This window comes from Entelurus aequoreus, linkage group LG26 (assembly GCF_033978785.1).
Source record: "Entelurus aequoreus isolate RoL-2023_Sb linkage group LG26, RoL_Eaeq_v1.1, whole genome shotgun sequence".
NCBI classification, from domain to species: domain Eukaryota; kingdom Metazoa; phylum Chordata; class Actinopteri; order Syngnathiformes; family Syngnathidae; genus Entelurus; species Entelurus aequoreus.
Genome location: NC_084756.1, coordinates 8,382,311 through 8,396,899, shown reverse-complemented (window position 1 = coordinate 8,396,899; position 14,589 = coordinate 8,382,311). Strand labels below are relative to the sequence as shown.

Genomic DNA, 14,589 nt, shown 5'->3' with positions numbered 1-14,589 from the left:
ATATTGACCAAAAAGGTCTCTTTTTTTTTTCTACCAAGAAAAGTGCACTTGTTACTAGTGAGAATATACTTATTTTAAGGTATTTTGGGGTTCATGGAAGTTAGCTAATTTTACTTGTTTTGGAAAGTCTTGACAAGCCCAATTTTCTTGTTCTATTGGCAGATAATTTTGCTTAGTTCTAATAAAATATCCCTAATTTTTCTATTATTTTTTCCTGTTTTTGAACACTGACTTTTTGCAGGCAGCCTTGTCTGAGAAGCGAAGCTGGCAAGTAAACCCTTCTGGTTATTGATCAGAGGCAGGTGGTTCTCCTAAAGTGAGGCAAATGTGTAGCTCAGTGCTCAATACAAGAAGTGTCAACATAGGAGAGAGGGTACAGAAATCAGCGTATACAGACAAAACACAAGGAAATAATGAGAAGTGTGACATTTGTATTGTTAATAAAAAATGACAAGCCCAGCAGGCACACGACATTGATGCAACATGAATTATACATGCATGTCCTTTAAAACTGACTTCTGAACAAGGTTGCAAAATAGTTGTATTTGTAATTTGAACGTTGATGTCTAACGTTGGATCCACATTGTTATTTGGGAAATGACCAAAATGCAATGGTCAAATCAACGTCAGAACCCAACATTGATTTAACGTTGTCAAAAAGCATGTTGTTTCAACGTTAGGTTGGAATTGCTCAATGTCAGGACCTAATTCAACAAGTTCTCAACGTTGTTTTAATCATAGGCAAGTTGGATTGATGGCAACTTTCAATCTTTCAAGTAATTTTTTTTATTCATAGGCAAGTGTGATTGATGGCAACTTTCAATCTTTCAAATATTTTTTTTTATTCATAGGCAAGTGTGATTGATGGCAACTTTCAATCTTTCAAGTAATTTTTGGAAGATCAATCTTGCCGACGTTAAGTTTGTGGCGAGTTTGGTCCGTTTTGCATGATAGACTAATCATTAATCATACAGCATATAATTATCAAAGCATAACCAAGATGTTGTTGTGCCCGTTAATGAACTAATGACACAGCCATCTCGACCTTGAACACACTGCACATGAACGAATGAAGCGCATACTTACTCAACAGCCATACATGTCACACTAAGGGTGGCAGTATGAACAATGCCAACACTGTCATAAACATGTGCCATATAGTGAAACCACACTAAACAACAATGACAAACACATTTTGGAAGAATATTTGCACCGCAACACAACATAAACACTACAGAACAAATTCTCAGAATTCCCTGCAGCACCAACTCTTCCGGGACGCTACAATATAAACAAACACCATTGGTGGATCTACACCTAACATCCACTGTAATGATACCACGTACAATAGCATATCTAGTCGATACTACTATGATTACATCGATATTTTTTAACATCACAAAATCTTCTTTCGTTTTTAAAAAATTTATTTTATGTTTATAAACTCAGGAAATATGTCCCTGGACACATGAGGACTTTGAATATGACCAATGTATGATCCTGTAACTACTTGGTATCGGATTGATTCCCAAATCTGTGGTATCATCCAACACTAATGTAAAGTATCAAACAACAGAAGAATAAGTGTTTATTACATTTTAACAGAAGTGTAGATAGAACATGTTAAAAGAGAAAGTAAGCAGATATTAACAGTAAATGAACAAGTAGATTAATAATTCATGTTCTACCACTTGTCCTTAGTAATGTTGACAAAATAATAGGTAGATAAATGACACAGTATGTTACTGCATACGTCAGCAGACTAATTAGGAGTCTTTGTTTGTTTACTTACTACTAAAAGACAAGTTGTCTAGTATGTTCACTATTTTATTTAAGGACAAAATTGCAATAATAATCATATGTTTAATGTACCCTAAGATGTTTTTGTTAAAATAAAGTCAATAATAAAATTTATTGTGGTGCCCTTTATTTATAAAATTACCGAAAAGTACCGAAATATTTTTGGTACCTGTACCGGTAACAAAATGTTGGTATGGGGACAACACTAATACACACACACACCGAGCACCCACTGGCAGAAATGTAGATCGGCGCCTATGGTTTTAATGTCTTGTGCCTGCTGGGAGCTGTTTGCTTTTCTCCTGGTGGGGCACCACCTTTCTTGCCCCTAATACAAAATCTAAACACCACATATTTTATGCTGCTAAAAGTCTTCGGACGTTAGTTCATATCAGAGTTATGTACAATAGCATAGCACTCTAATTCATTTATCCAGAACTCTTTAAAGAAGGATGCAGACAGGTGACCTACATGTTGGTCATGTAGGTTTTATTAAAGCAGAGTTTTTGAACTTTTATTGAGCCTAGGCGCACTTTCTGTGTTGAAAAAATCCGGAGGCACACCACCAGCAGAAATCATTAAAACACGAAACTCAGTTGACAGTAAAAAGTCGTTGTCGCAATTGTTGGATATGACTTTAAACCATAACCAAGCATGCATCGACATAGCTCTTGTCTCAAAGTAGGTGTACTCTCAGGACCTGTCACATCACGCTGTGACTTATTTTGACTTTTTTGCTGTTTTCCTGTGTGTAGTGTTTTAGTTCTTGTCTTGCGCTCCTATTTTGGTGGCTTTTTCTCTTTTTTTGGTATTTTTCTGTAGCAGTTTCATGTCTTCCTTTGAGCGCCATTTCCCGCATCTACTTTGTTTTAGCCATCAAGAATATTTAAGTTGTTTTTATCCTTCTTTGTGGGGACATTGTTGATTGTCATGTCATGTTCGGATGTACATTGTGGACGCTGTCTTTGCTCCACAGTAAGTCTTTGCTGTCGTCCAGCATTCTGTTTTTGTTTACTTTGTAGCCAGTCATTTTAGCTTGGCCCTGCATAGCCTTCCCTAAGCTTCAATGCCTTTTCTTAGGGGCACTCACCTTTTTTTTAATTTTAGGTTTAAGCACTAGATACCTTTTTACCTGCACCCTGCTTCCCGCTGTTTCCGACATCTACAAAGCAATTAGCTACCGGCTGCCACCTACTGACATGGAAGAGTATTACACGGTTACTCTGCCGAGCTCTAGACAGCACCGACACTCAACAACAACACATCATTTGCAGACTATAATAACTGGTTTGCAAAAAATATTTTTAACCCAAATAGGTAAAATTAGATAATCTCCCACGGCACACCAGACTGTATCTCACGGCGGCACAGTGGTTGAAAAACACTGTATCAAAGACACAATTTAGAACATGTAGCTACTAACTTTGAGCAGGCTGTCTGTGTGTTTCATCACCTACATATGTGATAATTGCCCTGGCGTTGCAGCGTGAGAACGTCTCACATGGCGCAACCCTCCCGTCGTGTCTCTGCCCTTCTTTCACCTCCTTCCCCTCACTAAAATGTGTGCTCCAGTCTGCTCTACTCATTTCCTCTCACATGGTTTGAGCACATATTCCGGTTGATTTTTACCCTGAGTCCGGCTAGGTGAGTGAAGACTGTGTGTAGAATGCACTGTCCACCTGAGAAGACCTGATAAGAGATGATACAGTATCATCTGCTGACAAATGCTACCTGGTGGTTGTTTGAGCACACTGCAGTTAGTCCTGGATATACCCACTCCCTAATCATTTGGGCAGGGTTTTTCAACCACTGTGCCATGAGATACAGTCTGGTGTGCCGTGGGAGATTATGCAGTTTCACCTATTTGGGTTAAAAATATTCTTTGCAAACCAGTAATTATAGTATGCAAATGGTGTGTTGTTGTTGAGTGTCTGTGCTGTCTAGAGCTCGGCAGAGTAACCGTGTAATACTCTTCCATATCAGTAGGTGGCAGCCGGTAGCTAATTGCTTTGTAGATGTCGGGAACACGTCGTGTGAGACGACAATGGTTTGTCGTGATCACAATATGCAGGCGACAGCGGGAGGCAGTGTGCAGGTAAAAAGGTGTCTAATGCTTAACCCTTGTGTGGTGTTCGGGTCTGTGGGACCCGTTTTCATTTTTTATTCAAAGAAAAATAATACAATTAATTAATTTTTCAAACTGAGACCCACTGACTTTGGCTCATTTTCTGTGAAGAACATATATCAGAATACATATTTAATGACCACACACCATACACCCCCCTACACATTTCTATTACATATAAGATGTCCGATAGAAGTGTGGACATTGATGACACACACAAATTGACACACACACACACACACACACAGCAGGCCTAGACAGGAGGAGGACAGAGTGTAGGTATACAGAACATCAGAGGGTCAAATGTGCGAGAAAATGAGAGCAGACAGTGTTGACAAACAATGTTGCAACCTTGTGTGGGAACCGCAGGTGCAGAAACACCAAATGCCTTACAATCAAACACTTCTATGTTATAACACTGAACAGATGTTTATTGGGATAAGGTAAACATCTGTTCAGTATTTGAACATAAAAGTGTTTGATTGTGAGGCATTAAAAGCCACAAAATGCAACGGGTCCATCAGACCCACAAACGCTGGCTGAGTAACAACAATATGAACATTACACAAGGGTTAAACCAAAACTAAGCAAAAGGTGAGTGCCGCTAAGAAAAGGCATTGAAGCTTAGGGAAGGCTATGCAGAACCAAACTAAAACTGAACTGGCTACAAAGTAAACAAAAACAGAATTATGAACAACAGCAAAAACTCACAGCGTGTGGAACCGTGATGGCGTCCACAAAGTGCATCCGTACATGACATGACAACAATGTCCACACAAAAAAAGATAGCAACAACTTAAAAATTCTTGATTGGTAAAACAAAGCAGGTGCGGGGAATAGCGCTCAAAGGAAGACATGAAACTGCAACAGGAAAAACCACCAAAATAGGAGCGCTAGACAAGAACTAAAACACTACACGGGAAAACAGCAAACAAGTCAAAATAAGTCAGGGTGTGATGTGACAGGTGGTGACAGTACACCTACTTTGAGACAAGAGCTATATTGATGCATGCTTGGTTATGGTTTAAAGTCATATCCAACAATTGCGACAACGACTTTTTACTGTCAACTGAGTTTCGTTTTTTAAAGATTTCTGCTGGTGGTGTGCCTCCGGATTTTTTCAATGAAAAAAATGCGCCTTGGCTCAAAAAAGGTTGAAAAACACTGCATTAGGGAGATGAGAATCCTGCATGTGACTGAAGCATTAGGCCCTAATGCTTCAGTCACATGCAGGATTCTCACAGGAATGAGGCAAACATACAACCTTACCTACTGTATGAATACCATGAAGATTGCAAAATAGGGGAGAAATAGTTTATTGCTCTACCTTTCAGTATCAGGTTTTATCAGTCACATAGTTTTTTTTCCTCCAAAATAAGTTATCATCATGAAGAAGGTCTTACAATATGGCCAACTCATTCAAGTTTTGAAAAGTGCAACCGCATTTTGTTAGGACAGTCCGCAATTTGAATAACGATGAGCAGAAGCAAACTACTGTACACTCACTGGCCACAACATTGGGTACACCTACAGTCGTGGTCAAAAGTTTACATACACTTGTAAAGAACATAATGTCATGGCTGTCTTGAGTTTCCAATCATTTTTACAACTCTTATTTGTTTGTGATAGAGTGATTGGAGCACATACTTGTTGGTCACAAAAAACATTCATGAAGTTTGGTTCTTTTATGAATTTATTATGGGTCTACTGAAAATGTGAGCAAATGTGCTGGGTCAAAAGTATACATACAGCAATGTTAATATTTGCTTACATGTCCCTTGGCAAGTTTCACTGCAATAAGGCACTTTTGGTAGCCATCCACAAGCTTCTGGTTGAATTGTTGACCACTCGTCTTGACAAAATTGGTGCAGTTCAGCTAAATGTGTTGGTTTTCTGACATGGACTTGTTTCTTCAGCATTGTCCACACATTTAAGTCAAGACTTTGGGAAGGCCATTCTCAAACCTTAATTCCAGCCTGATTTAGCCATTCATGTACCACTTTTGACGTGTGTTTGGGGTCATTGTCCTGTTGGAACACCCAACTCAGCTCAATTTTTGTTTCATCTGACATCACATGGACAAAGATAAGACCTTCTGGAGGAAAGTTCAACCAGAAGCTGTCATGTCTGTGTTAATCATGTTTTTGTTTTGCTTGGGTTTTGGGCTCTTTTTTTAGTTCCTGGTTGCACTTCCTTGTTTGGTTTGGTTTCCATGGTCACCCATTAGTTTTCACCTGTCTTGTCACGCACCTGTTTCACATCCTCATGTCACGCACCTGTCTCACGTTTTCACTAATCATGTCACCAGTATTTAAGGCCATTGTTGCCAGGCAGTTGGCCTGGCGACATCACTCTGTTCACCTCTGTGCACTTCATGCCTTGTCAAGTAAGTTTTTTGTATTCATGCCACAGTTAGCGACTTTTGTTCATGTCCTTAGTTTTTTGCCCACGTGCAAGTTTTTGTTTCATAGTCAAGTTTGTATCTCCACCTTGTGCGCGCCTTTAGTTTGTTGTTTTTGTTATAGTAAAAAATAAATATGTCCTTACCTTCAAGCCATGTCCACTCCAACTTTTATTGCATCTCGGAAAAACAAACCCGCCATAGTCCTCATCATGACAGAAGCTTCCCAGAAGCTTGTGGATGGCTACCAAAAGTGCCTTATTGCAGTGCAACTTGCCAAGGGACATGTAAGCAAATATTAACATTGCTGTATGTATACTTTTGACCCAGCAGATTTGCTCACATTTTCAGTAGACCCATAATAAATTCATAAAAGGACCAAACTTCATGAATGTTTTTTGTGACCAACAAGTATGTGCTCCAATCACTCTATCACAAAAAAATTAAGAGTTGTAGAAATGATTGGAAACTCAAGACAGCCATGACATTATGTTCTTTACAAGTGTATGTAAACTTTTGATCGCGACTGTACATGTACTGATATGTACAAGTGGGCCTCGTTTTACTCGTTCCGTGTTGAGAAATTTTACATCAATTCAGAAATAGCATCTACCAGGACGTTAAAGGGGTCGCTCAACGAACATTTTATTTAAACAAAACAGGTTACTGTTGATCGCAACTATGCTAAAATATAGGAGTGTAATGATTAATGGATATATCGATTTTTATTCTAAAGATTCGACTACACGGATCTGTGCTCGACAGGTTTGCATTCTAGAGGATTAATTGATTTTTATTGATTGAAAAACAGAAAAACATTGGATTAGGAACAGTAAACGTTAAATAGAAGTTAAGGGCGTTGAACAATATTCAAGTCTGCCTGCTCGTCTGTGGCGTCGTCGTCATCAGTCGAATGGTGGATACCTACGGTGATATTCTACCAGCAGATTTTGTTTCATTGGCTAATTCTCAGACTCCGTTCGCGGTTAAGTTCCCTTGTGAATGCGTTTTTTGTTGAGTTTAGTGCATATTGATTAAACAGAGTTTCCGTATGTCAATTAAAAAATAGCAACCACGGTGACATCCCAAACTTCTTGTAGACATGACCGTTTCACCGTTACAAGATCAGGAATTTGCATGGACGTTACGCGCCCCATTACTCTTTTTTTTTTTGTTTTCATTGATGATTTTTTTATGAAGGTAAGAAGCCAAAAACAAAATTTAAATTTTATGAAATATCCAGCCTAATATATAGTACTTTACTCGGAGTGGTCACTGGGTGTCATTAATGTCACATCGATGTAGATCTGGCTGCTATACAGTGATTTTTTTTCAGAGTTAAATCATTAACACAGTCTTTCATTGAAGTGAATAAAACAGATCTTCTTTGCGTATTTTTCCATCTTAAAAAACCAGTGGACATCGGATAGTTTAGTGAGACATCAAACTTGACAAAAAAAGAGAAGGTAAAAGTCAAAACAGAGTTTCCGTATGTCAACCTGTGGAAAGACACCTTTGCCAGAAGTGAGCTACACCTCAGGGGCGAGGCTTCCTGAATCAAGTTCGGCATCCAGTACCAGGCTCAGGAACCGGGTCTCACGTTCTGATTCTCCCGGAATCATCGTAATTACTAAAGATTGATTTATTTTGATATTTTCGTTCCCAATTCCGTCAACCTGAAGAATTAGCTGCCACAGAGGCGGCTAGCAGCTGACTGTATTTCAATAACAATTTCACTCATGGATGATTGGTATTGGAATCTGCATTGTAAAACCCTCATCAGAACATCCTTTTCTCTAACGCTTGAAAAAACAGCATTTGTGTAAATGATTTACGAGGTTTTAAAAAAACAAGTGAAACATTTGTGAAATTGTACTCCTGTGGAAAGAAACCTAACATTTACTGTATATTCAAGTTCAAATTATTGATGTATATATTCCACTTGAAACTAGCCCATTTAGAATAGTAAATTTTTTACTCTGCCTCTTAAAAAAATCGGAATCGATAATCATTAGGAACCAGAATCAATGGAACCGGAATCAGAATCGAAAACGTCCGTGGTCCGGATCATGTTTTGTGTTTTCTGTTAGTTTTGGACTCCTTTAGTTCCTGTTTGTGCACCTCTGAGTTTGTTTACCATAGCTACTTATTATTTTCACCTGCCTCTTGTGTTCGGGACGCTCACCTGTTGCTCATCAGAGACATTATTTAAGCCTGCCTTTGCCGGTCACTCGTCCTGGCTTCTTTGTTTGCTTCACGCTACTGTTACGTAAGTTTTGCTTGCCTCCTAGCCCATGCTAAGTACTTAGCTTCAAGTGCGATGGGTTGTTTTCTGTTTTTGTACCTCTTTGAGTTTTTCAAGATTAAATCATGTTCCTACCTGCAAGTCCTGTCCGGAGTCGTCCGTTTGCATCCCGAGAGAACGAAAAGCGCAGTAAGCTGCCACCCCGCCATAACAACGTCCAAATCTGCCCAAGTGACCAGTGACCAAAGGCAGAATTGGACCAGCCCAATGCGCCTGGCGTCCCACATGTCAAAACATCCTCCCAAAACCACTAGTAAAGGATTGTTGTGGCAGACAAATATAGTTTTTAGAAAGTAAGAGAGGGAGGTCAAAACACGAGTAATATCACAACAGGAAGCAACGACCACTCTGAGAGAAGGGTGAAGTGACAGTTAAAAACTAGACAACTGATGGTGGGAAATATTTGGACAAACAGGCTGCCATATGGAGGAACTTTAAAAAAACTTGATATTGCGCAAAGATCATTCCTGCCGACGGCAGACAAAACACAACAGGAAAGACACCGAAGTTGGTTCACACTTTTATACACAGATAAATCACAGTGTGCAGAACAGGTGCTTGTCAGAGTTGACTGAATATGTACTGACTTAATATGGCACTGTATTTATAGTCGTGGTCAAAACACATCACATGGACAAAGATAAGACCTCCTGGAGGAAAGTTCTGTGGTCAGATGAAACACAAATTGAGTTGTTTGGCCACAATACCCAGCAATATGTTTGGAGGACAAAAGGTGAGGCCTTTAATCCCAGGAATACCATGCCTACCGTCAAACATGGTGGTGGTAGTATTATACTCTGGGCCTGTTTTGCTGCCAATGGAACTAGTGCTTTACACAGAGTAAATGGGACAATGGAAAAGGAGGATTACTTCCAAATTCTTCAGGACAAGCTAAAATCTTCAGCCCGGAGGTTGGGTCTTAGGCGCAGTTGGGTGTTCCAACAGGACAATGACCCCAAACACACGTCAACAGTGGTAAATGAATGGCTAAATCAGGCTAGAATTAAGGTTTTAGAATGGCCTTCCCAAAGTCCTGACTTAAACGTGTGGACAATGCTGAAGAAACAAGTCCATGTCAGAAAGCCAACAAATTTAGCTGAACTGCAGCAATTTTGTCAAGAGGAGTGGTCAAAAATTCAACCAGAAGCTTGTGGATGGCTACCAAAAGCGCCTTATTGCAGTGAAACTTGCCAAGGGACATGTAAGCAAATATTAACATTGCTGTATGTATACTTTTGACCCAGCACATTTGCTCACATTTTCAGTAGACCCATAATAAATTCATAAAAGAACCAAACTTCATGAATGTTTTTTGTGACCAACAAGTATGTGCTCCAATCACTCTATCACAAAAAATAAGAGTTGTAGAGATTATTGGAAACTCAAGACAGCCATGACATTATGTCCTTCACAAGTGTACACTACCGTTCAAAAGTTTGGGGCACCCAAACAATTTTGTGGAATAGCCTTCATTTCTAAGAACAAGAATAGACTGTCGAGTTTCGGATGAAAGTTCTCTTTTTCTGGCCATTTTGAGCGTTTAATTGACCCCACAAATGTGATGCTCCAGAAACTCAATCTGCTCAAAGGAAGGTCAGTTTTGTAGCTTCTGTAACGAGCTAAACTGTTTTCAGATGTGTGAACATGATTGCACAAGGGTTTTCTAATCATCAATTAGCCTTCTGAGCCAATGAGCAAACACATTGTACCATTAGAACACTGGAGTGATAGTTGCTGGAAATGGGCCTCTATACACCTATGTAGATATTGCACCAAAAAGCAGACATTTGCCGCTAGAATAGTCATTTACCACATTAGCAATGTATAAAGTGTATTTCTTTAAAGTTAAGACTAGTTTAAAGTTATCTTCATTGAAAAGTACAGTGCTTTTCCTTCAAAAATAAGGACATTTACATGTGACCCCAAACTTTTGAACGGTAGCGTATGTAAACTTTTGATCGCGACTGTATATGGCACCGTCTGAGTGTGACTTCGACAAGGGTTGTCCATACTGTATGTGTGTTCCAATCCAATCCAATCCACTTTATTTATATAGCACAAAAAAAAAAAACAATAGAAGTTTCACAAAGTGCTGCACAGAGGTTGAGACATACATACTAGGAGAGTGAGTAATATAAAACATTTAACTATAAAATAATAAATACATAAAATACATGATGATAGATGAAATAAAATAGACTAAAATCACACAACTCTCATGCTGGTTTAAAAGCCAAAGAGTATAAAATATGTTTTAAGACGTGATTTAAAAGTCATTAAAGAGGGAATAGCAAGAGACGTATTGTTCCAAAGTTTTGGAGCCTCAGCAGTAAATGCACGATCACCTCTGGATTTTAAATGATCATTGCATTAAAAACAAATTCATAACATTACAAGTTGTTCCAATGTTGAAATAAGCACACTGCAAAAAACTGAAATCTAAGTAAGATTAATTATCTCAAATAAGGGTGATATTTTCTTATTTTCTGTCTGATAAGATAGTTCTTCTCACTAAACAGATTTTATGTTAGAGTGTTTTACTTGTTTTAAGTGTTTTGGTCCTAAATGATCTCAGTAAGATATAACAGCTTGTTGCTGAGATTTGATGACCTATATTGAGTAAAATATGCTTGAAACTAGAATATCAACTGTTGCAAAGCTGTGTCATCAACACTCACAAGTATAAAACTACTTTTTTAAAGTAATAATTTCTAACTTCAAGCATGAAAAAAAAATAATCATAATTTTGACACTAATTGTGTCTCATAATTAAAACAGATGACAGCCAAATGGACTTTGCTGTTTTATTTTCAATGAAACAATAGAAAATACGTACTCATATAGTAGTACAGTTGGCACAGTACAGTAAACTGACAGTTAATATTTAAACATTTAACATGTGACATTTCTAACAATTTTGAACCGAAATAGTTCATGCACATTCAGATGAATTATTCAAAATTACAATAAAACAAAAATTTGGCCGTGGCCCGGGCTGTATATATGCGCACTAATTGACTGAAAGAGCACGCACTTGGCACGATGATGTCATGTTATCGATGGAAAAATGCATTTTTAGAGAATATGATTTGCCTGAGCGGCTAGGAGACCCCGAGAGTAACAAGCGGTTGCCTTGTTGTCTTTCCATTAAGAACAATACATTTGTTTTTAGTATAAGTTTGCTGGTTTCAAGAAATGTAATGCCGAGCGCATATCATTATGTCAAGATAATGGCACTTGCATTTACTTAATTTAAGAATATTTTTCAACATATTGAGCAAAAAGGTCTCTTTTTTTTTCTACCAAGAAAAGTGCACTTGTTATTAGTGAGAATATACTTATTTTAAGGTATTTTTGGGTTCATTGAAGTTAGCTAATTTTACTTGTTTTGGAAAGTCTTGACATGCCAAATTTTCTTGTTCTAATGGCAGATAATTTTGCTTAGTTCTAATAAAATATCCCTAATTTTTCTATTATTTTTTCCTGTTTTTGAACACTGACTTTTTGCAGGCAGCCTTGTCTGAGAAGCGAAGCTGGCAAGTAAACCCTTCTGGTTATTGATCAGAGGCAGGTGGTTCTCCTAAAGTGAGGCAAATGTGTAGCTCAGTGCTCAATACAAGAAGTGTCAACATAGGAGAGAGGGTACAGGAATCAGCGTATACAGAAAAAACACAAGGAAATAATGAGAAGTGTGACATTTGTATTGTTAATAAAAGATGACAAGCCCAGCAGGCACAAGACATTGATGAATATACTTATTTTAAGGTATTTTTGGGTTCATTGAAGTTAGCTAATTTGACTTGTTTTGGAAAGTCTTGACATGCCAAATTTTCTTGTTCTATTGGCAGATAATTTTGCTTAGTTCAAATTAAATACCCCTAATTTTTGTATTGTTTTTTCTTGTTTTTGAACACTGACTTTTTGCAGTGCATAACTTTAGACACAACTTTCTGAAAAAACTGCCACAAACTCAGGCATTTTAAGCTGCAAAAATGACAAAAACGACCCTGGAGATGAGTAATAAGACTCCGACTGGTGTGCTCTGTGACACATTGGACTCTAAAATAAACCCAGACGGGACTTGAGATGAAACTGTTACCTCGTTTTGGGCAAATCAATGACGTGCATGGAACTAAAACATGGACAAAAATAATTATCGTATGACATTCAATCAGTAGAATTGCATTTGTGTCTTTTTTAAAAGTTGATTTAAATCATGCCAGCAATTAAATGACTCAAAATGTAAAAGTGTGATTAATGGGATTATAAAAAATGCTTAGACAGCACTAATAAATACACACAATGTGTTCCGTCTTCTACAGCCAAGCCTGTGCGTCCTGGCCACCAGTCGCCCACTCATGCCGTCTTCATCCAAAGCCACAGCCATCGCCCTGTCGCCCTGCCGGATGTTCCTCACAACCACCCACAGGCTCCACTCGCTGCTGCTGCTGCCTCTGCTACGGAACCAGAAAGTGACCACGCTGCTGTTGAAACCAACCAGAACCCGCCTGCCAAGCGCTTGGACCATCAGAACAACGCTCAGAACTTGTGAGTGTCCAGACATGCACAGCATGGTCTGTGTGTGTGTGTGTGTGTGTGTGTGTGTGTGTGTGTGTGTGTGTGTGTGTGTGTGTGTGTGTGTGTGTGTGTGTGTGTGTGTGTGTGTGTGTGTGTGTGTGTGTGTGTGTGTTCTTGTGTTTCTACCCTTCTTGAGACATCAACAAGGAAAATTACCTTCCATCTGAGGACCGGTGAACAAGTTAGGACATAAATTATGGTCCCAATATGGAAAACCATTGCATCTAATAGAGAGGCAAATACTAGAGTCCGTGAACATTGCTCCAAAGTCAGGATGTTTTGTTGATTTAGTGTGCATACAAAAGTAAACATTGACAGGTGCAAAGGCAGCAATATATGATAAAACAAGACGGCAGCTAAAGAAGGACTTCCCTATTCATCCACGGAAAAACCCGCCAGGTGAACAGCTGATTTTACGACTTCCGGTGCTGACGTAAGACAACCTGCGTTCCATATGTGACCATAGGATGAACAAATACACTACGGTACTAAGACTATAGTGGCTGTTAACAGTTAGCTTTTACAGGGGCCAGCTGTGGTCTGTGACTCGTTTGTCATCGGCCTTAAGCACATTACAGATAACAAAAAATGTACCTTTATGACCTCATTTGCACCCCTGGTGGTGAAATCTATCAAAATTAGGGTGGTCCCAAAAAGGAGGGATTGTTCAAATTGACTGTGTGTCTGTTTTAAAAGTGCTCCCCCTCTGGTGAACATATGAAATAACAAGTGAGTGTAAAAATTTGAAGTGCTCCCTTCTGGCCAACATATGTAATAACAAGTGTGTGTAAGAAATTGAAATGTGCCTCCTTTGGCCAAAATTAATAAAAAATAAATAAAATAAATACAGTATGTAAATTGAGACATACTGTAATAACTTGAAGTAATTAATGAAGATTAAAAACCCATTATAAACAAAAAATAAAAATAAATTAACTAAAAGCAGTCTTTTTCTCACAATGTGTCGACTTTTTTCGTATAAAATTGGGAACAATTTAATATATTATTTCTGTTCCTGTAATATTTTCTCATAAAATTATTACTTTTTATTGTACAATTATTACTTTTTAAGGCAAAATGGCGACATTTGTCATATAAAAAAGTCTGACTTTCATCACAATATTGCCAATTTTTTGGTTGTTCTTGTAAAATAGTGAAATTTTTTGAGTAAAATTCCGATCATTATTTTAATATTGCCCAAATTTTTACGTTTTCTTATAAAATTGTGACTTTTGTCGAGTAAAATTACGAGTCTTCATAAAATTGCCAACATTTTAAGCTATTCACAATCGTTGACAGACTGACTAAACCCCCAACACAAATACCAGCCGAACTCCATTCCACGCAGAAATGCAATGACTTTGCATTCTTTTATACTGA

At 38.2% G+C, this 14,589-nt stretch overlaps 1 protein-coding gene across 3 annotated transcripts in view; it reads left to right on the top strand.

Annotated features, from left to right (window-relative positions):
- The window catches only part of kif5ab (kinesin family member 5A, b), a 362,881-nt gene that overhangs the window by 312,604 nt on the left and 35,688 nt on the right, over positions 1-14,589 (top strand). For all 3 annotated transcript variants that reach the window (XM_062037662.1, XM_062037663.1, XM_062037664.1), the window contains one exon: positions 12,954-13,179. In XM_062037662.1, coding sequence (XP_061893646.1) covers positions 12,954-13,179 — 226 coding nt within the window. The remainder of the gene's footprint in view (positions 1-12,953; positions 13,180-14,589) is intronic.